General features: G+C 43.5%; 1 protein-coding gene across 1 annotated transcript in view; it reads left to right on the forward strand.

Moving 5' to 3' along the window:
• The first annotated feature begins 243 nt into the window (after positions 1 to 243).
• Positions 244 to 25,220, forward strand: part of col7a1 (collagen, type VII, alpha 1) — a 70,250-nt gene continuing 45,273 nt past the window's right edge. The window contains exons 1-36 of the mRNA XM_069677947.1: positions 244 to 304; positions 8,826 to 8,898; positions 9,030 to 9,210; positions 9,300 to 9,456; positions 9,550 to 9,643; positions 9,734 to 9,892; positions 10,032 to 10,189; positions 11,390 to 11,519; positions 11,611 to 11,730; positions 12,713 to 12,868; positions 13,101 to 13,220; positions 13,314 to 13,463; positions 18,206 to 18,322; positions 18,517 to 18,663; positions 18,805 to 18,930; positions 19,017 to 19,163; positions 19,376 to 19,498; positions 19,696 to 19,962; positions 20,143 to 20,286; positions 20,400 to 20,531; positions 20,742 to 20,888; positions 21,029 to 21,163; positions 21,247 to 21,396; positions 21,473 to 21,609; positions 21,716 to 21,842; positions 21,943 to 22,086; positions 22,294 to 22,463; positions 22,669 to 22,710; positions 22,837 to 22,863; positions 22,956 to 23,000; positions 23,089 to 23,208; positions 23,292 to 23,363; positions 23,456 to 23,491; positions 23,583 to 23,636; positions 23,747 to 23,821; positions 24,020 to 24,133. Of these exons, the coding sequence (XP_069534048.1) occupies positions 8,829 to 8,898; positions 9,030 to 9,210; positions 9,300 to 9,456; positions 9,550 to 9,643; positions 9,734 to 9,892; positions 10,032 to 10,189; positions 11,390 to 11,519; positions 11,611 to 11,730; positions 12,713 to 12,868; positions 13,101 to 13,220; positions 13,314 to 13,463; positions 18,206 to 18,322; positions 18,517 to 18,663; positions 18,805 to 18,930; positions 19,017 to 19,163; positions 19,376 to 19,498; positions 19,696 to 19,962; positions 20,143 to 20,286; positions 20,400 to 20,531; positions 20,742 to 20,888; positions 21,029 to 21,163; positions 21,247 to 21,396; positions 21,473 to 21,609; positions 21,716 to 21,842; positions 21,943 to 22,086; positions 22,294 to 22,463; positions 22,669 to 22,710; positions 22,837 to 22,863; positions 22,956 to 23,000; positions 23,089 to 23,208; positions 23,292 to 23,363; positions 23,456 to 23,491; positions 23,583 to 23,636; positions 23,747 to 23,821; positions 24,020 to 24,133 (4,293 nt within the window). The 5' untranslated portion in view covers positions 244 to 304; positions 8,826 to 8,828. The remainder of the gene's footprint in view (positions 305 to 8,825; positions 8,899 to 9,029; positions 9,211 to 9,299; positions 9,457 to 9,549; positions 9,644 to 9,733; positions 9,893 to 10,031; positions 10,190 to 11,389; positions 11,520 to 11,610; positions 11,731 to 12,712; positions 12,869 to 13,100; positions 13,221 to 13,313; positions 13,464 to 18,205; positions 18,323 to 18,516; positions 18,664 to 18,804; positions 18,931 to 19,016; positions 19,164 to 19,375; positions 19,499 to 19,695; positions 19,963 to 20,142; positions 20,287 to 20,399; positions 20,532 to 20,741; positions 20,889 to 21,028; positions 21,164 to 21,246; positions 21,397 to 21,472; positions 21,610 to 21,715; positions 21,843 to 21,942; positions 22,087 to 22,293; positions 22,464 to 22,668; positions 22,711 to 22,836; positions 22,864 to 22,955; positions 23,001 to 23,088; positions 23,209 to 23,291; positions 23,364 to 23,455; positions 23,492 to 23,582; positions 23,637 to 23,746; positions 23,822 to 24,019; positions 24,134 to 25,220) is intronic.

Below are 25,220 nucleotides of genomic sequence, written 5' to 3' on the forward strand. Positions count from 1 at the left end.
TGTTGCTGCTTGTGTTCAGCCCACGCTTTGCAGGGCTGCCTCGGGAATCAGAAAATAGCGTTTACAGTCCTGACAGTCTCCTGCAGGGATGCACCGACACAAGTTCAATTATTAAGCTACAGTGGATGATCGTGGAGTTGTTTGTTGTGCTTTTTGTTTTTTTAAGCTGAGACACCGGTGAATGGGAATAACGTTTACAACTGTGTGTCCAGACACTGCACGGAGAGACAGGGCTGGATATGCCACAGGTGGAAAGGTGGGGAGCGGCTGGCTGTTGCCCGGTGCACGGAGCAGAGATCCCCAGGTAAGGCGAAGCAGAGGCGGGGAGAGGAGAGGAGGGTCTGTGGTGGGCAGTGTGGGAGCCTTAACGTGCATGTGTTATGAAATTAAAGGGAATATGCTACTCGGGTTGTGCACAGTTTGAAGGCTGCTCTTCGGACTTTCAGGGACATAGTTTTTATGTTCTGTCTGCGATGTCACTCATGGATGGATGAAAATTGAATTACTCGGCAAGTACATGCTAGTAAGAATAATTCCCTATAGCATGCTGTACATATAGAGTGCTTATCTGAATTGTAGCCAATGCACCACTCCTTAACCTATTGCTTTCCCTGCAGCAAAAACTTGACTTTGAACAAGACCGAGCAGAGCTTTCATTACCTCATTTTCACCCTTTCTGACATTTAATCCCATTGACATAATCCGCTTTGCAATAGCCCAGTTTATCAGACGATTCCTTTGGGTTATAAGACAAAAAATATATAATGCATTTTTAAATAAAATAATGCCCTGACAAAACCTGTGATTATACTCCTTTGCCCCTGCAGACACTCTTCCTGCATTAGCTTTCATTACTTTTGCACAGGACTGAAGGGGAGTGCAAAACCACGTTGACCTCAGCTGAACTCATTTAGTGATAGGGCACTACTCCTGCTACAGTCCATGATGCTGCACAGAGAAGGGGAATCTCACTCCTCCACTTCCTCCTCTGCCTTTGTGACTTGATTTGTTTCCATTGTCTGTTCCACTCCTGAGGGCATCCACGTCTGTGCTGTGGTTTGCCTCTTGCAACAGCAAGAAATCCCCTTAATTATGTCTCAAAAAACCTTTAGTTTGTCTGATTAGAGTCTTCCTCGCTGCCCCACCTTCACCCTCCCTCTTCCTCTCTCATCTTTTCATTCATTGCATTGTTGCAGACTTACTTGGTTAAGTTTTTGGCGTGCCACGCTGGTGGTGGATTGCAGTCTGGACTGATCCCAAGTGTGCCGTTTGTGGAGGACTGATGCTCGTTACTGTGTGTTTGATGTGTTTTTGGGGATGGAAAATGTTCTGTTGTCCTCGCTTGAGGTTTAGGAAGAGAACCGTTTTCTTGATAGGTTTTATTTTAAACTATTTTGATCAACAATGGGGCATTTTTGTGGAAAATGTTGCTGTGGAACTTCTACTTCTACTTATTTGAAGTACTTGCGTTTGTTTTGTTTGGGGTGCTTAAATAGCTCTTAACTGTGTTTATGTTGGATTTAACCAGCTGTAACCCAGGAGATATTGACTTTCCGCCTCAGTTCATTCATGTCTATGAATGAAAAGGATCACACATTGATGAATTCAGTTATTTCCCTGATTTAGTCCATCTGGCTCTTGTTCATAGTAGTACAAAGCTTGTGAAAGACTTAAGAAGGATTAGATCAGTGATTCTTTTGAAACTTGTTCCAACAAAAGGTCAAAGAAGATTTTTAAAAGCTTCTGTTTTTAGTGCTTTTGTTTAGTTTGGATGAAGAAACAGACAGATAATATATTACTGATGGAAGTAAGAAGTGCTGTACTTGAGCTGAGGGTAGAGGTCAAAGGTGGCAGGATCAGTCTCCCCTGTTTCTGACTCCTAGACAGCCTCAGAGTGAGCTCCTCTGTCCCTGTTTCCAGCAGCATGTTGCTTCCTAGAGCACAAAATCCTGGTGTGTGAGCAGATTTTAAGGAGACTTTGGTAATTTACTGTGACACCCCGCCCTGCTTTGACCCCTCCATCCCCTCGTCCACTTGTGTCACCCTCTGTCCCCGTATTGATGTTATGCTGAGGGAGCCTGGCTCTTACACAATCCTGCACTCTGTCACAATGCAGTGGCCTGTGGCCCGCCGCCCCCCCTGGGAGAATGGCATCTCTACTAAACCACAGCCCTGTGATCCTGAGCTGAGCTGAGCTTTCAGAGAGCTCAGCCCAGCCTCAGTACAGCTCCCAGCAGAAGCTCAGGGATGAGTCCTAATCTCTGTTTCTTCCTTTCCTTTAAAAGTCCTGCTCTTCCTTTGTCAGTGCTGTTCCTAACAGGCTTTTTTTGCCCCTTACTGTAAGTCCTCACCTGATTCCTGATGAGGCTCTGAGCAGCACTTTGCTACTGTGCCACTGACTATTTGGTTTGATTCCCAGGTGGCCTTTAGTTGTGTGGCCATGGCCAAGCAAGTTACATCATCCTTTTACAACACCAGGTGTGGAGGCCGCCCTAGGAATGTCCTTTATAAAGACATGATGACTGTATGCTGTGATAAAAAAGGAGTTTATTAGAGGAAGTAGGTTACTCCCACAATTGACATATGATGTAGCCACTGAGTTGTTACACTAATTATTAGTTAGTTGTTTAGGTAATGGTACCACTATCAGAAATGTCTCAGATCTTTGCTGCCATCAGGGGTGTATTATTGTGACGACAGAAGCTGTGCTTTTTTTAGGTTAGTATTCCTTGTTAGTATGCCTTGCTACAAATTGCTATTGCATTCATTCTCTGTAATTGTTCATGTTTTAATCGGCTGAGCCTGGCGATACAACTATGACAGAAATCATATTAAATCCACACAGTGTTAGTCGTACACAGCAGTATTATTAAGGCTTTGATACTCAGTTTTGGCCAATTTGTTCATTCATTAATCAGAATCGGTGTCAGCAAGGGCAGAAAGGTTCCTGGTTCGAATCCTGTTTCAGCTGCCAGGGCCTTTCTATGTGGAGTTGCATGTTCTCCCTGCGCTTGCTTTGGGTCCCTCTCGGTTCTCCGGCTTCCTCCAGCAGTCCAAAGACATGCTCGTTAGCTTGATTGGCGACTCTAACACCTCTTTCCCATCTAAATTTAGTGTGTTGACGTGGCTTTTTTTAGACACGGGAATACCTGCTTATAGATGCCGATTGTCTCCGTTCCCATTGCCAGTGAAGTATACTCCTGTCGATCTCTTTTCTGCTGCGTCACCGTCTGACGTCACAAATGTGCCCAAAACAGGGTATATAAACAGTGAAGATGGAAGTGGTTCGGTCTTTATCGTATCTATTACACATTCAGTCTGTGTATAAAACGGGAGACGGGAGGAATTCGTAAGTGAGATGACAAGGAGTTGCAGAAGTTACGGACAGAGCATAGCATCGCGCTGGAAAGGGGGGCGGAGATTAGCGTGTTGACACAGGTTTTGTGTTCCCATCAATGCCGATCGGAGCCGAGGTGATAATTACCCGGGTCTACTGGTCATTTGACCCGGGTATGTATGCTGTTTGTAGCCTTTCCCATTAAGCAAAAAAGCCTGGTCTTAAATTGCCCATAAGTGTGAATGTGAGCGTGAAGGTTGTCTGTCTCTATAGCTATGTCTCAACTCAGCGGCTGCATCCATCAAAGGACGCAGTCCACAAAGAGTGAGTCATTCCTAACCTGTGTAGACCACTAAGGCCTACTGAAATGAGTCTGGTCTACGGAGGATTTACTGTTTGTGTAACCACCTCTTCCGCCCTTACCGTTGTGCCACAAAACACTGCTACAGTCGGCCATCTTGTTTGAATTGGTGCGTTATGATTCTCGGGATATGTTGGGCCATGAACGATTCACCGATGGATTCTTTATGGCCCGGGAAAAGGAGGACGCATTTCTTGGCCTGCAACCCTGAACAGGATAAGCGGTATAGATAATAGTTCAATGGATGGCATCAGAAAGAAAAAAAGTTTCCAAAATAGAGAAGGGTCTTTGGGTGGGTTGTCAGACTGGAAGAAGGTTTAAGAAAGGAAGAGAACTCTGTTCTTTGAATGTTTACTGCCACTTCTTTTAGTCGTCAGCTGGTGTTTTAATGGCCCTTGAACCGTTAATGCCTTTCAATTATGATTTGTTGGGTTAGCCAAGATGTTATTGCCCAGAATACCCCGTCCTGTGGGTATGCTCTGTGGTCTCAGCACCTGGCTGACATAATGAAACCAGAAATGAACATGTTTTCATTAGAGTCCTTACAGGGGAAAAAAATAACATGAAAGGTGAGCATGCTGGTGTGGTTTGTCAGGAGCTAAGTGTACATAATTTAATTTTATAGGTAGAAGTCTTAGAATAAAGTACTTTAAATCTTGAAAAGGGAAAGGGGCATTACATTTGGAACATATTAAGCTTTATGTGTGTGCTACGTGTTTGGGACACAAAGTTCTGAAACAGTCGGGTTTGTAGGCTCTCACAGAGGGAACAAACATTTAAGGGTAATTATGAGCTTCTGGCTTCAGGCAAGTTTTCGTTCTTGAACAAATTAAAAGAGGACAAGGCGAACCGATTCCAGCGTCTATTTTCAATCCTGGATGTTTAATTTATAACAGTATTGTTGCACTGTGTGTACTTTGAACTCAGTATTTTTTTTTTTAGAAATAGTTGGATTATCAGATCGATATCAGTTGTCTGTTTGTGGACAGCTACAACCCTTAGAAGCTTGGCTAGCTAACTTAGCCTAACGTGCTATTTTGCTTGGCAGCTAGCTTAGTTTCGTACAAATGTTACAAAGTCTGCCTACTAGCGCCTCTACATATCACAAATTAACATGCTTTAGCTTGTATGTTTAATCCTTACAAAAACTAAAGTATAAAAATGTCTTGTGGTTTTATGTGGGGCTATGTGCGTAAGAATTTCTTGGGCAGGTGCACCAAATTAGCAGTCATTTATACACTTTTTGTACTGATCAAACAATCTGAGATATAACGCTCAACTAGCAAGCTTTAGAGCTGTTGCTAGGCTAATAGATAATGTTAAATTTGGAATGTACCAAACTTGCTGTGTTCAAACGTTTCCAGCCTTTATGCTTAGCCTAGCTAACAGGATAGCTACTAGCTAGCTGTATCCTTAGACAGACATCACAGTGGTATTCGCCTTCTCATCTCAGCAAGACAGCTAATAAATGTGTTTCCAAAATGTCCAAGACAACACATCCCATTCATCTTCAGGATGGTTGATAATGTGGTGGAGGCTGTTGCCATTATAGCTGTATAACCTTGGTATACAACATGGGAGACCTTAAATGTAGCTTGTTGTCTGCTGTGACTGTTATCAATCCTGTCAGCATGTGTCAACAGCTGTCTTTCATGTGGGCCGGTTCTGACGGAGGCACTCTGACAGTGTGTCTGGTTTGGGTCAGAGTTCCAACAAAGTGCCAAGAAATGAAAACGACCAAATCCCAGATGATGTTGATATTCTTTGCATTCCTATACAAGCTCAGAATATCATTTCTGTCTGCTGTTATCCCGCTGATCCGGCTCATACTATACGTTTTGTTTCATCTACTAAAGTGGTTTCTCATGCTTTTGCTCTGTGACGATGTTTACTTTAACTAACTTAGCTCTACAGAGTAGATCAGAGGTTTGGTTCATCGGGTCAACATCTGTCAGCTATTTGCAGTAGCCACCGTGTCGTGCATTAGCTCTGTAAAAAGGTGAATGTCAATGGAGGTTGTCATGAAGGGAAATGCTCCACAACCGAGATGGGTTTATCTACCAGAGGAAAGCTGTCCTGAAGTTAGACAGAGGTGGTCAGTGACACAGAAATATAAGGTGACACTGGCCAAAATACCTCATTGAGAACATCACTGCATTCCCAATGTCTCAAAGAACAGCAAAGGCCTGTTTCATTTTTTCAGTGGTACATGTTGTCCATGAGAATCTGGCATCTGCATTCCAGACACACAGTAACCAAAGACAGACACGCAATCTGTGAGTTGGAGTTGATTACAGTTGTGACGTTTGAGGATGGTGTGAAGATTAGTCTGATGTTCTTCGCTCTTTTAAAGAGGCATGTCTGACCAAGTGGCCTTTGTTTATCTGCTGTAATGAGGGAACAGAAGACGGAGGGTGAGAGGGAGCTGTGTAGGCAGAATTGTACTATAGTTTGTGTCTCTCCGTATACGTCTCCTTACTTTATAGAGTATGTCCTTTTAAATGTAGAGATGCTTGTTGCCATGAGAAAATACAATTGAACATTTGATTTTAAGGCAAGGAAGTTTGTGGAAATTATAAACATCAACATCGTCTTGGAACACACAAATAGACATGCTGCGCTTAAGTTTAAACAAGGACAACAAGTTCCACAAAGTAACACAAACACACTGAAAACTAGTACACACAGGCCTAAAGACATAAATATAAATGGGAGCATGCAGTAATGTCACAGAAAGACTTCTATCGGTGGTTTAGACCACAGTTATTGTGAGCGAACATTAGACATCATCTAGTTAAAGGGAGAAAACTAACTTGTGGATTTCACAGTTTTCTAGTGAGAGCAAAAGCCAGTGTTTTAATTCATTCCTCTGTTTCTGTTTGTAATTTCACCTAATTACAGTTTAAACGGAATGTTCTGGTGTGAAGAGAGACGCTCCAAATAATAAAAAAAGGATTAGAAATTGTTCGTGCATAAATCTGAGTCGTTCAGGATTTTGTTTCCAGAATGCTTCCCAAAGAAGAACGTCACTGTCACAGAGACAACACTTTTTATACAGGGTAATAAGTAGTACAAGCAGTGCAAATAAATACAAACACACATTATTTTCTTATTAGTGTGTTAAGAGAATTAATTAGTGTCAGGAGGGACAGAAGTAGACAAGAATAAGAAATGACCAGGTGAAAATGTTTTATGTTCTCTTGTGAATGTCTCAGATGTTTGCAGTGTGTGTTATGCTGTCTTAAAGCTGCCGTGAGGAGCTTTTGGCTTGTGTTGATTTTGGCGCCCCCTGTGGACAAAGTGGTACCTCTTATCTCTTTGCTGATCTCAAAAAACTCATCCTGCTTTCTTTAATCATTCGAACACATCACTCACTGTGAATCTTTGCTGTGGAAAATATAGAAAAAAGCCTGTCTAGGCACTGCAAAGTTAATCGCCTCGTCTGACACCTACCTAAAATTAAATATAAATATAATCAATTTTGTCGCTTATGGTGTTGTTTGCTTTTGTAGGTCATATAGAGGCCTCAGTATTAATTTCAGTCCAATTCATAACCAGCTAAAAACTCCTCACAGGAGCTTTAAAGTTATAATGTCAAAGATCTCACTAATTGCGAGAGCACACTTTCCAGATATCCAGACAGTGTTGCATGTGTGACGGCCACGGTCAGCTCCGTCACGGTTGTCATCGATCTTTTCTTTGTTTGTTCAGCCATAGTAGATTACTGTTTACTCGCAACACTTGCAGAGACCATAAAAGCAGCCGCTTAGCTCCGCCTACCCTCTCTGACAGACCAACCACTGCTGGCTGATGGAAAACACGTCACTAACTGGGCGCCGCTTGTGATGTTTTCCGTGTGTTACATCTGGTGACAGATCGTGACTTAACAGACATTTATTCACATGAAAATCTATGAGATTATTACTTTGAGTTATAGTTATAGTGATAGAAAATGTTATTCTGTCTTTCCCCTAAAGAAAATTAATCATAAGTAAGGGTCACCCAAATGAGATGTTGAGTTCTGAGGATGTTAGATATCCTTCTTTTTACTCTTAAACACAAGAATGAATGTATGATGTAGCGAGCCAGAGAGCAAGAATGTATTCATGGGAGCTTTTAACATCTGTTGTTACCATATAAGACCATCATGCAATTTTATACATTGACATTTAGGGTTGCAGGTAAGGAAGAATGAGTTGTTTAAAGATGTATTTGCCTTTTGTTTTGTATATGTGCACATGTACTGTTTGTTCAGCATCTGCTGTATTAACACAGTTTTCATAGAAATGGCTCATATTTATTATAACATTGTATTTTTAAGGCCTGATAAACCTCAACTCACCATTGAATGATAGCTTTATAATTTGTAATCAGATAATTCTTTGTTAATTGTACATGACGGCATAACAGATGTCAAGTTTTATGATTGCAATGTGGGGTGGGCTTTTGGCTCGATTACCACTCACCCAAACCAATACATGTGGATCATTAAGCAGACTAGCAGAGCTTTGAACTCTCTTATGTGAATGTGTGTTCAGGTGGCACTCAGACAGACTTTGTGTACCTGCCGTAAGTTACTTAAGGTTACTTAGGAATTGTTTATTCATCGTGCTACCACAATGCTAACACCCAGCGGCTTTGAAACTGCATCATTCAAAAAAGAGACATTACTCAGACAGACATTTAAAACATGAACACATGTTCAAAGAGACGAGGCTGGCAGGCATGATATCAAAGATGGGAGGTGGGTCAGTGCAGGTACGGGCAGGATCAATGGTTAGACGTCTAAGGCAGCTCAGACAATGAGACAACAGGGCTGAACTTTCCTACCAAACATATGCTGGGAGACAAACGACTAATGGGATGCAGCTGAACAGGAAAGTGACAAGATCATGCAACTAGCAGAAACAGGAAATGCGACAGGGATGAATAGTAAGTAGCTGTGGGATGGCTGCGTTTCATCTAACAGGAGATGGGACTAGTATGACCTAAAGACACAAAGGGAGGAGGAGAGAGTAGGCGTAAGCAAACAAAAGCAAGGCCTTTGAAAGTCTGCAAGCATGAATACTGAACATGTTAACTACCTGTAGACATGATAACTGCATATTTTCCTTTTTGTGTGCGCAGGTTATGAAGATGTTGAGCTGGGTGTTTACTGTGACCATCCTCCTGTCCTCCATTAAACAGGCTGAAGCTCAGGGTATATATCATTCAAACTCTCCTCCCAATTACCACATCATCAAGAGCTTCACTCGTGTGTCTGTCTCGTTATGTGTACACAAAGTATGTTTTTATGTGCTGACGTCTGTCCTCCATCACTTGTACCTGCAGGCAGGTGTAATAATGTGCAAGCAGCAGATATTGTCTTCCTGGTCGATGGCTCTTCCAGTATCGGCAGAGTTAACTTCCTGCAGGTCAAAGGCTTTATGGCTGGAATCGTGAAACCATTTGCCGGTGCTGTCAGGGAGTCAGGGATACGGTTTGGGGCCATACAGTACAGCGACACCTCCAGGTGAAGCACAGGATTTATATTCAATACTTGCCAAATAATCTCACCGCAGGTACAGATTAAAGTTTTCATGTGCATTTCTCTTCCTGCAGAGTTGAATTTACATTTACTACCTACCTGAACGGCACTGAGCTGGTCAACGCTGTGCAGAATCTGAACTATAAGGGTGGAAACACTCGCACTGGTGCTGGCCTCAAGTTTGTCTCTGATAACTTCTTCAACCCTGCGTCCAGTCGGGACGTACCAAAGGTCTGAGGAGCTGCCGTAAACTTATAAAGCTGCCTGTGTAATATATAAATAGTGTGTTTTCAGTTAAAACTGTTGGTCCTCCTTTTATTTTAGATCACCATCCTGATCACTGACGGGAAGTCGCAGGACAGCGTGCAGGATCCAGCACAGAAGCTGCGCAGTCAAGGAGTGCATGTTTATGCCGTTGGTAGGCGCCTCGTCTGCATTTCCTCCACTCTTAATCAAAGTCGTTTTTGATTGTAAATAAGCCATTGTGATTTTTGTGTGTGCTTGTTAGGCATAAAGAGTGCAGACAAGAACGAATTGGCTCAGATCTCCTCCCAGCCCAGCAGCGAGTTCACCTCCTTTGTCGGGGACTTCAAACTGCTGAACACTCTTCTTCCTCTTGTGAGCCCTCAAGTTTGTTCCAAAGCAGGAGGAGTGTACGCTAGTGATGGTATGTTGGTGAACTTAACTAGCATAACATAAGTTACTACTAACACAAGCATCTAAATACACAAGTCAGACACATCAGTATTACTTAGATTATCTGTGTCTCATCCTGCTTCCACTCTCTTCTGTCCCTCTTGTATCAGAGGCATTTTCTGGTCCGTCCAACATTCAGTTCACGAGCCAGACGTCTGATTCTCTAAAGTTTCGCTGGACTCAGGCAGGGGGCCCTGTGAGCGGCTATGTGGTCCAGTATGTGCCACTATCGGGCCTGGGTCAGCCTATTACATCTGAACTGCGTCAGGTGAGTCGCAGCTCTTACATTTGTGACATAGAACTTTGACCCTCTTGTTGATATTTTAAAACCAGTATGTGGTGCAAAATTTTAATACTGTTTGAAAGAACGGTTGCCTTGGAGACATAAAACGCCATCTGCGAGGTCACACCGGGTTGATGTGACAAATCTTCAGCCAGGCATGTGATCTAAGATTTGTATTGCATGCTGGATCCTCCCAAGTAAGTCTCGAGTCATTTGGTCCAAGTCTCAGGCAAGTCTGGAGTAATTTTATGTTGGGCAGGTCAAGTCAAGTTGAGTCCTTAGTTAAGGCAAGTCAAGTCCCTTTTTTCCACCCAAGATACAGCACTCTAATCTTTAGTACCCAGTCTTTATAAAGAGAAAAGACAAGGTGTTGGTAGCTCGTCTAATAATGATATTATTGGTCAATTTATATGACCTGTTCAGAAAGTATGACTATGAATTGTATCTGTATTATCTTGGCAAAGACGCAGCCAGGATGAGTTGTAACGAGTACGACTGATGAGGCTTCAACATCAGGTAGCGGGGGACTTTGATGTAGTGTGTTGCCATAGTGAGGAGTTTGACTGACAGCCAGGCATCCAACCATGACAATCACATACCGAAAGCTTTTTGAGGCGTCCAATCATGATTCCGAATTTGCGCTGCTTGATAGCTAGACAGATACTTTATAACATTGAATTTTATCATTTTATATTTAACAGCTAACATTCAAACTTATGAACACCGAGTCGTCCGAGTCATCATGCAAGTCGCAAGTCATCAAAACAGTGACTCAATTCGACTCAAGTCCAAGTCACCAACTCTCAAGTCCACGTCTCTGGTGTGGATATACGAAACCAACATCAGTGTTGAATACTATTGGTGACGCATAGATATGAGTATTGGTATGACTTACATTGAAGTTGCAAATAGCAATATTCAATGCTGCGTCCTCGCGAGAAACACTTACCTTCAGGCTGAGTACAAACACGTCTAATGGGTGGATCTTCATCTTCATGGAGGTGCTGTAGAGATTACATCTTGGCAGAGTGAGGAGTGAAATTCCCTCCTGTGTACCCTGGCAGACAAGATGAAAATAGAAGAATGCCAGCTCAACCGTCTATCATTATCTATGCGTCGTTCACTTTGCTTAAACTTGTTTCAGCGTTCACTGTTTTTTTAGATGACCTACGCTTTGCCCTGCAGGAGACCGTCGCTGCCAGTCAGAGGAACTTTATCGCACGAGAGCTGAGGTCAGGAACCGACTACCTGGTGACTATTATCGCCCAGTACCCCAACAGCGTGGGAGAGTCTGTGTCTGCCAAGCAGCGAACCAGTGAGTAAGAAGGGAAGGAGGCAAATGTCAGCCAAAACTGATGTTAAACTTAACATATGCACCTGCCTTGTCTATTTTCTTCCTCATACAGGGTCTTTGCCAGGGGTCTCCAGTCTACGTCTGGTCCAGGCAGGCTTCTTCTCCCTCTCTGTGGGCTGGGATCAGCCTTCCACTCCTGTCCAGGGCTACAGACTCACCTATGGACCCCGAGGTCTCTTTCTACTCCTGTCCATCTCCGTCTGTCTTTCTTCATGCCTGCCTCTTGTCTAAGATAAACACATTAGTGACATCTCTTCTTCAGAACAAAGAAAAAAGACACAATGTAGTTTTTATGGTCTGTCGACTGCTGACAGATATCTCGTCACAAAAGCACATCTTGGCAGAGCGAAGGATGAAAAGAAGCCACAGGAGTGAAAAACAGTTAACCTGTTGGTAGCAAGTTTGAAACATGTCAAGAATGTACAGCATTCAAGGCTGAGTACAGGAACATGAGCTTCTTTAACACCTCAACTCCCTCGGGCTCTGACTGTCAGTAAAGATTTTATGGCCCGTTCATTACCTTAAATATCAAATACATTTTATCATCACCGGTGTTGATGAAACATAGGCGATGAAAACTCTTACTTATGTCACAGATCGCCACAGACAGGGTGTGGCACAGATCACAGCCGTGTTGGGATGTCTGGGTGCTTGTGCCATGATTCAGGAGGAGAGGAAAGTGGCCCCTGAGGGCTCATATAAACAGTTTCTCCTTCTGAACGTGTGGCAGGAGTGCCAGTCTCACATGGAGCTCCAGTGAGAGTATTTAAATGAGGTCTGTGCGTATCCTGTAGTGAGAGGTGCGATGTTTATACATGTTTCTTTTCGGCCTGTTGTGGCAAGTTGCACATTTGACACAGTTAACTTAAACTAGACGGATATTAACACACCCTACATATGCAGGACATGCACACAGACGCACACATTTCTCTACAGCTGGATGGTAGCCAAACTAAGCCTTTGTGCTCAGAGGTGAGAGTGACGTAAACTTAATGAGGCGACGACACATCCCGTTTATCAGCAGCTTTGTTGTCAGCTAATTTGTCCGATGACATACTGTAACTGCGCCGCATAATTTGTGAATGCTATTAGCGCCCTAATTGATCTCCTGCACTAATTGATCTCCCATCTTTATTGTGTGGTTGGGAGAGCAGGTCAGCCAGCATCTCAGCTGTTGGAGCAGTCCCTGTCTGCAGACTCCACCTCCATCACGCTGGAGTCGCTGCAGCCCGACACGGAGTACGTCATCAGCCTCTACCCGCTGTTCCCCCGAAACTCTGCGTCCCCGTCCGTCCTCAACGCACGCACATGTGAGTTCAACCTGAGGCACTTTTAATTGGTACTTTTGTGTTTATATGATCGTGGCAAATGTCAGAAGACGTAATATAATAAAAAATGCACCTTATTTAAACAGGTAAGAGATACAGGATATGCTCTGTTCATGTGTAAGGATACTATCTCTGTGTGGCTGGAATGAGGTTTCAGTGTAACTAGCAAATGAGGTTTAAATTGTCCGTGTGTTCATGTTGTTGCGTGTGTCAGTGCGCCTTGAGGCGGTGGAGCAGTTAACAGTGGAGACGGAGTCAGAGGGCAGTGTTCGCGTGCGGTGGAGAGGCGTCAGTGGTGCGCGGGCCTACCGTCTGGTCTGGGGACCATTTACAGGTCAGGACAAAGAAGACGACATCAAACGTTTGTGTTTTTATTTTTTACATATTTAAATACACATCAGAATATTTTGTTTTTCTGTTCACCAAGGGCGAAATGTGGAGACTGTGGAGGTCACTGGGGACATTGAGGTCCACACTTTGTCCAGACTGCAGCCCGACACTGAGTACATCGTCACTGTCATCCCGCTGTATGAGGGCAATACTGAGGGGCCTGTAAAGACAGCCAGGTTCAAGATAGGTAGGTTTTCATCACAACTTATCGTCTCGCTGCTCCCTGTGAATTTGTCCCCTCTTCCCCTTTAAATCTCAGTTACACAACAAAAAAGTTAATTTATTACAAAGAAATTGTTGGTTTCCTTGTCGTGCGTCCTGCCAACTAAAGGGACAGGAAGCAACGGCAGACAAGATGGCCAACAATCTTCCCAGATGTTTGTCTCTAATTTAAAATCCGACACGTGTTACTGTTTAGTTCTGTTTTAGGAACATTTCTAGCACACCTACACACTCATACACACACACACACACACCATCTGTCTGGTGTGAGTAATGCCCATATGGAGTCAGAGAGGTTGGAGCAGTTTTCTTTGAATGGAGTCTGAGTCAGTGAAAATCTTTGTGTGGCCCAGTTCTGCTATCAAAGAGGTGAGATGTATGAAATGTGCTATATACAGTTTACAACACTAACTTAAACTTTAGCGTCTTTTTCTCCTGTTTGTTCCTGTTTAAACCGTTTGCGGTACAACACTTTGTTGTGTCTGTGGTTTGTGATGAGTCGGCTCTTCCTCCTAATTAGGAAAATATGTTTTTTTTTTTTTTTTTGCTTTTCGTGAAGACCACACTTAATGAAGCCCTCGTGTTTTTTTTTTTATTGCATATAAATCATTCACATTTTCATCCAACAGCATTAACATGTAGGATAACTAACATTACAATACATCTTTATTAAAACGTGACAGGTAATTAAAGTTGATGTTTTTTAAATGAATGTTTGGTTATTTTTATCTTCTTCCACTTTTTCAACCACTTCAGTAGAGTTCAATCAAGCCCCGGGATGTGTTATGGAGTGAAATGCTGAGCTTGTTAGTGTTTAGTCTGGCTCTCAGGCCCAGGGGGGACATCAGTGGGAACCTTTGCTCTGCCTCTTTGTTCTTTGGCCTGTGCTCTGCCCACTGACATTTTCTCATTGATTTATATTCATCACACGTACCAGAGGAGCCCTGTGGCCACGTACAGTATGAGAGAGAAACTATTTGTCTCGTAGCACTGACCTGTGTGATTTTTTTACTCTTTGCCAAGGAGAGCATTTCTCTTTTAACCACTACAGTCCACAACACCTGCAGCCTGAGGGCAGAGGCGTGGTGTTGTGTGTGTAATTCATTACGCTGCCAATGATAGAGTGTTGGCACCTCCTCAAAACAGTAGTTTTTGTATCATTTCACAACAGATCACTGAACCGTGAAAGTCCTGGCATGAATATGAGCACGTTGCGTTTGTGAATATGTGGAAATACTGCATTTCACTGTTGAACTATTAAATCTTGGGGATTGGAAGGCTTTGAAAGTGGCATGTATCATCTTTATTTACTTTTGGGTATAGTAGGGATGCACGATATTGGATTTTTGCCGATATGCCGATATTTTACAACTCATTTAGCCGATTACCGATACCGATATTTTTTCCCGACTTTGCCTTGGCTCCTCCTCGCATCACCGAAGCTGAGCAGTCATTGCAAACAGCAGTTTTGCTTTCTATTTCAGACACTTTGAAAGACTTCCACACCACGGACATTTTGGCTTCTGACTCTCTCATGCTGCAGGTAGACACACGTGACGTCATCACGCTGCGCCGCGCAGGTCTTCTTCGCGCCGGGGACATTGTGCCGAGGTCGGGCATTTAATCAAGTATGCAGCAGCCCATTATTTTATCGGTTAATTATATCGGCGGATATCGGGGTGTTGTCCGATACCGATAACGTGCCGATAATATCATGCATCCCTCGGGTATAGCTGTTCTCTGGAGATTAAGTTACACATGTTCATTTTAGTGGCTGAACGTATAGAATTGGCATTTCTGTTTCAGCTTCAGCGTCTCGTTACAACATCTGTGTGTTTGAACGTAAGCTGTACGAAGAAGTGAACAATTTTCTACTTTTTTTTCCTCTATGTAACTTTTCTTTTGACAACGATGTAGAGGACATCAGGAAGAACCCGTGGAGTTAATATAGTATAGTTACTCTATAGTAGAAAGCACACAGGCCTATTTAAGAGAACCACACAAAAATAGCAAGCTGACTTGCACAGTTGCAAAAACTAAGATAGAGCGTGTAATGAGACGGGCATCAATGTTGTACTATCACAAGTTAACCAGAGGGCTGTACTACAAAGGAAGCTCAGCATATCCAGGCTTTCTTTAAGTAAGCTGGCACAGAGGACTGTCCCCTATGGTTGCTCCCAACACCACCTTGGGAGCAGCCACCTGCACGCACTCCCCTGTTAAAGATTTAACATGATTCACCATTGCTCAAGCTGTCTAATGACAGTATAATATAGATGGAGAAGCGTTTCCATCTGCTCTCATTGTACAGAAATGATGCCGAAATACCCCCTGCCATCTTGCGACGGTGACGTCATTTGGAGCCAGAGACTGCGCAGTAGAGATCAGCGGGTGGAGCGGCCGTAGCCACTTCCGCTAACCAAAACACACACTTAACTTACCGAAAAAACAGCAAAGATCCCACATGTTGGGGTATTTAACAGCAGAACAGCATTTTTGTGTTGGTCTGAAGTTTCACAGATATGTAAACTTCAATGACTGTAGTGATTGTTTTAGTTATGTCTCCTCTCGCCGATCGTCCTCTACTCTGCTAATCCAGAACAGATCGGCTGCAGGAGCCTAATTTGTCAACAGAGCTGTCAATCATCATTTTTACCTCATGTCCCATCTGTTGACATGGAGGAGTCGGGCTTTACGACCTGTACTGCAGCCAGTCAGCCGGGGATGCTCGTAATGTTTCGGCTTTTCTTTAAGGGAGCTGTTATGTCTCCTAATACCTTTTCTCCTCTCTGAGCAGGTCACAATGAGAGGAAGATGGAGCTGGTGTAAGCAAGCCAGCCCTCAGGACTCAGAGGGTCCGGTGTGACAACTGTCATAAGTGATTTAACACCACATGCGTAGAAAAGATGGAGGCTGATGGGGAACACCTGTTCACAAATTTGACATCACAGTGGAAAACATTTACAGTTATTATCTGTCTGGGCCAAATTGATCCGTATAAGCAGATCATTATTTTAACTGAATTTTTCTAATTCAAAACAACTTTATTAATCCCTCTAAGGGCTATTGATTTTTTGCTTCTTCTTTATGTCTAATGCACTTTACAATCTAACTGACCTTTATAGGTTCATTACGTGAATATTTAATGCTTAAAACATACATACATTAAAAGGAATAACAGTGCTTATTTATTGGACTTATTTCGATCTTTTGTTGAGTGACACAAGAACATTTTTCCAAACGCTTTTGAACTTAAATGAAACAGGGATTGTACCCAAAATTGCCAGAAATGTAACACCGAGTTGACAACGGATTCCTTAATCACCCTCAAATAAAAACTGGGATTCAATTAAGCTGGGTGTCAAATAATGGCCGGGGTACTGGTCAACATGAACATATGAAGGACGGCCCTCAAATACAAGCCTGGGAAAAGACTCCTGATGCCTTTCATATAATGTGCAGGACAGTGAGCATTGTACATATTTACTGCTTTAGTTGAATAAATTCATCAATACAATCAAACTATTTTTAACACTGCTGTTCTTGATTACTTATCTAAAGTATTATTGTTTTATTTCAGTCACGTTGGCTGTAACAAAACAACACGTCATACAATAACAAAAAGTACAGATAACAAAAAGGACCCTGGAAGATCTTATAAGATCAGGTGTGACCAATTTTAACTCTTCTACACCAAGATTCAAAGGTATTAAATCTGTGGCATAATGAACAAACTGCTTTGCATGAGACCCTTCATTTACAGCAAGGAACACTTTGAGGTCATTTCAGTCCATCCAAAAAAACACTCAATTTCTAAAAATGAAGCTTTGTCAGGTCTGTCCTCCAGAGGAGAAGAAAACTACTTTTAAAAAGCTCGTTTGTTGAACGGAGGTCGGCTCGATCATTTCTGATGCATTCGGGGAAGTTGGGGAATCTGAACGCTGAATGGCTCTTGTGACAGAGCGTCAAGTAAATTTGTCTCAAGTGTAACGGATTGTTATTTGAACTTACATGCAGATGTGTGTTTAAATAGAGATTAAAAAGAAGCTAAATCAACGAGTGAAGCAATGCAGCTTTATATTCAGAGGATTTTTTATTGTCTGTATTACACAAATACAATACTATACAATACTATACAATCCTTTTCACGTGGCGGCTGTTTTCCTCTGATGAAACACTCAGGGTTAAACTCAGATGCTGATATAATGTTGTACTGTTGCTTTACAGGTTTGCAAATCATACAAATGTTGGGAATCTAACAAATTGCTAACATTGTAATGTTCCCTGATGGATCAGCAAGCGAAAATCTGGAGGGAAATCAGGCCGTATTAGTTAGCTAACAACATATTTAACAAGTCATTAGCTAACGTTAGCATTCGAGCACTTCCTAGCTAAGATTACTGTTTTTATAGTTTTGCATTATACGATAAGAAAGGTACAAATTTCTCTGCCATGGCTCAGCAAACAAATGTCATCAGCTGATGGCACAAAGACGCAATCTTATGCTAGCAAGAGTGCTAACTTCAAAATGCATTATTGTGACAAACAAGGATTTTGTCTCCAACCATTTACACTGAAATTAAGGAAGAGATCTCTTTCCACAAGTATGGACAGAAGGAGCAGTTACAGGGACCAATCATTGTTTCAGAGCTTTACTTGTGACATATTACATAATTGCATATATTTGTTGACATGTGTCCTCCTCAGAGCGTCAGGAGCAGCAGGTCCTCAGAGCAGCTACCACCGGACCCTCCACCATTCGCCTCACCTGGAGGCTCATTCAGTCCTCTCAAGGGTACCGCCTGCAGTGGAGGGAGGGGGAAGGTGACATTTAAACTTTTACTTATACCTTTAATACTTTGTTTGTACTTCATCAAAACATTCTTTACTTTTAACTAGGGCAACAACGACAAGTTATCATTGGGATTGAATCAACTAATTTTTATATATAATGATAAATGCCATAAAAGCCTCAAAAAGAAATGCAATGAACAAATAGAGCTGATCTTTGTCTCCAGGTGGTCGTGTCCAGACCCTGTCCTTTCCTAAAAGCACCACCAGCTATGAGCTAACAGGCCTTCAGCCCAACACAGAATACCTCATCACCCTGTTCACCCTGTACGAGGGCCGTGAGGAGGCCACACCTGTCTCCACCGCAGGGAGAGGTCAGTGACCCAGCCAGGGGGCACCAAACCCTGAGCTCATTTTTCATTGATTCATGAGTCTTAAACGTGGGGTTGAATTATTATCTTTACTTTCAAGGTTTATCTTTCTGTATGATAGTCCTAATCCTGTTGTTGTTGCAGAGGAACAGCCGGTGGGGAAGGTGTCCAACCTGAGGGTCGTGGAGTCTCTGGGCAGCACTGTCAGAATCGGCTGGACGGGTGTAGCGGGGGCCACACAGTACCGCATCATAATCCTGAACACAGAGGGTACACTCACTCATTTTTTATATTCACTTAAATGTTTTGGTGCAAAGCTATGAAAGAAAACTTGTGTGTTTTTCACGTCATGCCAGCGGGATCGGAGGAAATCAGGAGTATCCCCGGAAACCAGACGACCTTTGACCTCAGAGACCTGACAGTGGGAGTGTCTTACGGCGTCAGTGTTACAGCGCTGGTGGGAGAAAATGATGGAGAACCGGTTACAGTCTACATCAAACCAGGTGGGTTGAGTTATCTGTTCAATGTAAGCATTCCCTTTTTATTTCTGGGTAAAGACACAATCGCCCAACGTATGTGTCGGACTATTTGGGGCTGTATTTGACAGACACTCGTCTTAGTTGGGCTTCTTGGTGACCTTTCGTCTGTTGTTTTTATTGCCTTCGAAGTGAAAAAAAAGATGTCTACATGAGGCCCTGTATGCCCTCTTTTTCAGAGCTAGGTGCTGGCAGAGTTACAAACCTCAGAGTGACAAACGCAAACAGTCGGAGGATTCGAATAGCCTGGACAGGTGTGAGCGGCTCAACAGGATACAGGGTTACCTGGAGACAAGGAAACAGTAAGTGTTGTATTCATCTTTTACATTAATGTTGAAGATAGAGAAGAAGCTGTGTTTTTATATCTTACCTTATGATCCTTTACAAAGCAGCAGACTTTAAAGCTTTGAAGTTCCTGGTCTTTATCTCTCTCTTTGTTCTGGCTTAAAGTCAGAAGTTTAAGAGCATCATTTTTATGCCCTTTTGTTATGCCTCGCAGGCGCGGAGCAGTCCCGTCTTCTCGGGGCGGAGGCCACGGCCTTCACTATTGACAGCCTGCAGCCAGATGAGGCAATGGTTGTCGGTGTTGCAGCTGTGGTTGATCAACGCGTCGGAGAGGCGGTCACACTGTCTGCTCGGACTAATCCCCACGGTGGATCAGTGTCTGGCCTTCGCATCATCGACGTCACGTCTCAGAGGATCCGCATTGCTTGGTCGCCTTCCACGAGGGCGACCGGATATAAGATCACTTGGCGTCGTGATGATGGTACGCAACAGACGTCACATTACAATACATATGTTATAACAGGGCAGTATAATGTGAAGTGTTTAGATTTGTGATTAAGATTAATGATCAGGCTGTCTCTTTTACCCTTATGTGTCTGTAGTTTGAGAAAGACGTATATTTCTACATGTTCATCTCTCTGCCGTGCTTTTCTTGGTGCAGGAGTTGAAGTATCTCGTAATGTGGCTGCCGACATCTCCTCCTACACCATCGATGGACTGCAGTCAGATTCAGCCTACAACGTGTTAGTGTCCTCACTGAGCGGCTCTCGAGAGGGGAGTCCGTCCACCCTGAGCATCAGAACAGGTACAATCCTGAGTCTGTCTAAGACACATTATTGCTGTTGTGCAGTAAAACATGGCTACGATGAGGGAAACAGAAAATACTAACTATTTGACTGTTTCTGTCCTGACCCTCAGAGTTGGATCAGTCTGTGGTCGGAACTGTGACGTCGCTGCAAGTCCAGGAGACTCGTGGAGAGGTGGTCCGAGTCACTTGGGTCGGCGTGCAGGGAGCGACAGCTTACCGTGTGTCCTGGAAGAAAACTGACGGTAGAATTAACGGTGGTCCATTTAACTGAAAATCCTCTCATATAGTTTCATACAGGTCACATCTGAGAGCAATAATCAGACATCTATCTGCCCTTAACATATTAATACCATGTTTGACTTTCATGAGAACTAAGTTGTTTTCTCACGTGACGGATGTGGTGTGGCACCCAGTCTGTGTTAACGCTCGTGTCTGTTGTAACTTTGCTGCAGGTGGTGAGGAGAGGAGTCAGCTGGTGGCGGGAGATGTGACAGCAGTGGATTTAGACCGGTTGGACCCCGGAGCCCAGTATGAGGTGCAGGTCATGGCTTTGGTTCAAAACAGAGAGGGGTCCCCTGTGTCTGTCAGAGTCACCACACGTGAGTCCTAAACGCCAACATTAAGATCTCATTTCAAGGGTTTCCACAACATTTTAACAACCACGGAAAGTGTGGACATTTTTAACAATACTTGATGTTTAAAATCACTCTGTATTTACTGAATCGCTGTATGTGTACAGCTGGTGCCACCACCCCTCCCCTACAAGCTGCCACAACTTTACGAGTAGCAGAGGTTACCCAGAATTCTGTGCGGCTTGGCTGGAATCCACTACGGGGCGCCACGGGATATATTCTACGCTGGAGGGATGAGACAGGTGAAACATGTTATTATAAGGATTATAATTAATTTCACTCTTAAATACATGCTCTGGAGTCCTGTCATTTAAACCGTTCACAGATATCGGCCCGGGCTTGTCTGTTACGCTCCCTGCTTCGTCCACATCGTACCAGGTGACTGGGCTGCGTTTGGGCCGGCGGTATCGCTTCACCGTGCAGCCAACCTTTCAAACAGGACTGGGAACAGAGAGCACTGTGGATGACCACACCGGTAACACATTTCCATTCATATACTTATACCAACCTCTTGATTCCTCACTGACACAAACAAACCTCTGTGGCCTCAGTGTGTGTGGGCGGGCGTGTGGATGTGGTGTTTCTGGTGCCGGCGTCAACCGATCGGATTCGCCTCGCAAGACCTCTGCGGGACCTCCTGACCAGTGCAGCTCGGTCGCTCAACACTATCGGACCCCGAGACTCACAGGTACAACTCTTTGAAGATTCAAAACAGGAAGTTGAGAGGCTACTTACTTCATAGGATCACTTTCAGCTGTGTCCTCACAATGTTTTGATTATACTTCTTGTTCCAGGTTGGAGTGGTGGTTTACGGCTACAGACCTAAAATATGGTTCCTGCTCAATCGCCACAGCAGGTCTGACACTCTGCTACAAGAGATCCAGTCCACACCCTTTGATGAAAGCCCCGGGAACAACATCGGTCTGTTGTTTCTTTCATTATTCCCACTGAGCCTTCTCTCTCCGTAGCTGCTCCGTATGTGTGTCTCAGCAGATGTGATACAGTCTGTCTCCCTCTGCAGGTGAGGCGGTGACTTTCACCAGACAGTACCTCCTGGCCCCCACAGCCGGACGCAGGCCGAGGGTCCCGGGCGCTGTCGTCATCATCTCGGACCAAAAATCAGCTGATAACCTCACGCTGGCAGCCAACAGTCTCAGGGCTGCAGGTGCGCGGCACTCATTTGTAGAATGAAAGTTGTTAACTTGCTTTCGCCTGGTTGGATGTGACTCATATTGTGACACAGGCTCCGAACTGGAACACAGTTTTTGTGTCTTATTTAACACACTTATTGTACTTTACATGAATAATTCTAGTTCATTTTAATTCACTAATCCACGTCTGTTACCTGAGACTGTTTTTGTGTGTCTGCTAGGTTTGACAGTGTTAGCAGTCAGTCTCGAACAGGCGAATACGGAGGAGCTGCGTCGGGCTGTGACGGACGGCAGCACCCAAAACATCCTGTACACCCGCAGCGCAGCGCAGTTGGACACCTTACATACTGATCTGGCCGACTTGCTCTGTGGTATCGCCAGAATACCAGAGGTAAGAAGAGACCTTTATTCTATTTATAGTCCCGGTTTATGCTTGGTTATATCTGTATGCAACTGATACAGAAATGAGCAAGAGCAAAACTACACATTTTCTCATTTTTGGTACCTTGACTCTCAACAATTTAACAACTGGACATACAAATCTGGGTGAAGGAGGATACAAGATGGTTTGATGTTTCTGTCCTTGTTTTGTTTAGGTAACTCCAGGGACTGACCAGTGTACCATCCAGTGCCCTCGGGTGAGTTATTCTCCGACAGTAGCTTCATCTAATCAGCCTCAGCCTCTTTTACAAAAGTTCTCTCCTCCTGTTCCTGCCTCCTCCTCCCGACTGTTTGATCTCTATAATCTGTCTCCTTTGTTTCAGGGTGAGAAGGGAGACCGCGGACAGACGGTACAGTGCAGGAAAAATGATTTTAGTTCATACTGCTGTTCTTTTATTTAGTATTTTCAGCTGTTTATATAACTGCATGTTTGACTCCTCAGGGTGACAGTGGCAGAGATGGTGTAGAGGGACGTAAAGGAGAGTCTGTGAGTCCCGCATTCACACTGACAGAGCATGTTTCAATATCATTTTGATCAAACATACTAGATGAGAGATGTCCCTGTGTGTGTGTAGGGTCGTGATGGTTTACCTGGGAGAGAAGGCCCCAGAGGACCTGAAGGACGCCCAGGCCCTCCAGGCCCATCTGGCCCGTTTGAGCCCTCAGGGGGGTCGAAAGGAGAGAAGGGGGAGAGAGTGAGTACAGCTGATGCATCACCAAACCCACAGAAGTGTACCCAGTAAGGACTGAAGGTACAAGTAGTTTGTTGTCGTTTTAGGGTTTTCCTGGCATTGATGGAAATCCAGGGTTGCCGGGACGACCAGGTTCACCTGGAACTGCAGGGCTCCCGGTGAGTAGATGGAGGGACACGGGGACCCTATTTGTGCGCTCTTGTTGTCATATTCCCACAGCGGTAACATGACGATGTTGTTGTGTCTGCAGGGTTCACAGGGCCTGCCTGGTATCAGAGGAGACCCAGTGAGTAACCGTCCTGCTTCTTAGCAGCAGAGTTAGGTGGATGTGTTAACATAAAGGTCAGTGCCTCCAAAGATTATCTCTGTTTTTCTAGGGTGTATCAGGTGGGAGCGGGCCACAAGGGCCGAAGGGCGGTAAAGGTGAAAGGGTGAGCTGAGTGTTTGTTTGATTCCAGTTTAAAAGAGAAACAGTGAAGTGTGTATTTTAAAGTGTTTTTGCTTGTGCGTGTGTGTTTACGGTTCTCTCATGATGCTTTAGGGTGAACCAGGGTCAGGTATAAATGGAGGGGGTCTTCCAGGGAGAAAAGGAGAGCCAGGCATCCCGGGAATACCTGTAAGTAAGACACTGGAAATGTTCTTATAAAAACACACAACAACGACATCATTCAAGAGATGTGAAAACAACGTATCAACTTTATCCAAGTGATTCGCACAAACTCTCCACACTCCACATCCACAAAGTCACGTAGGTCGTCAAGACCAGCCGATGGTTTTGGATGTGTTCATTAATTTCTACTGTATATACGTTAAGGGTACTCCGGGTCGGCCAGCTATCGATGGGACTAAAGGTGCCGCTGGAGTTCCGGGGACTCCAGGTCAGGATGGTCGCCCAGGAATACCAGGAACTCCAGGACTCTCCATCAAGGTCTGCCTCCTTCATGTCTGATCTCTGCTTCAGTCAATTTAGGGAAAAGGGGTCTTTAAAAAAACACCTTAAAGAGAAGATAAAGATGAAACACACAAGATTAATGTTTGAAAGTACACCATCAGATACTGGTGAGACAGTGACAGAGACGATTAATCACTCATGAACTGAGAATCAATTATTTACTACATTTGACTTAATTCTTATGTCGGTCATGTGCAGATCATGAATCAAAAAAACGAGCTGTCTTTGAACCTTCCCTGAGCAGCTCTCTGTTCTCATGAAGATGCACTTTACTGTGTTAGAGCTTCTCCTGCCGTCGTCAGTTTGGTGTTTTGTTGTGACATATAGACGGGATGGTAAACAAGATTTTGCTTTCATCATCAAACATATGTAATTATAAAATCAAAATAGACATTTAAATTATTAAAACAGGTCTCTCTGGGGCGCAGGTTTAGCTCAGTTAGAAGAGCAGGCGCCCCATGTACAGTCCTTGTGGCACTGATCGCAGGTTCGACTCCCGGTCTGCTGGTTATCGGGTGCAGTCATCTCCCACTCTCTACTCCGCGCATTTTCTGTCACTCTTCAACTATCCTATGAATAAAGGCAAAAGTAAAAAAAACTACTCCCTCAATGCCATTTTGTGCTATAAAATGTGCTTTTGCCTCTTTAATATACAGCGGTTTGTTGAACTTCTTACATACATGATTACATTTACAACAAAACACAAACTCAGCCAATATGTAAAAAAATAAATCTGTTATGTGCACTAGGAATTTTATTTAGCTTATTCAAATATATATATATATATATATATATTTATATTTTTATATCATATTTATTTATTATTCCGAAGCTATATTAGAGACCTGATTTAAATGGAGCTTTTAGCTGCTTGTCTGAGAAGAAGCTGTTATTGTCAGCCTCATGCACAGGGTGGTAGCATTGAGCTGCATGTGTATTTTATTCAGTGAAGGCTTGAGCATTTACTGTTCGTGTCAGGATTTCAGATTTTAGAAGGAACTTTTGTTCCACAATATCATTTTTGATGTTTGATTTTAATTAAAAAGTGTCAAAGATTTTATTA

The sequence above is a fragment of the Semicossyphus pulcher genome, unplaced genomic scaffold (assembly GCF_022749685.1).
Source record: "Semicossyphus pulcher isolate SPU_LCO1_2020_fin unplaced genomic scaffold, fSemPul1.0.p SCAF_3, whole genome shotgun sequence".
NCBI classification, from domain to species: domain Eukaryota; kingdom Metazoa; phylum Chordata; class Actinopteri; order Labriformes; family Labridae; genus Semicossyphus; species Semicossyphus pulcher.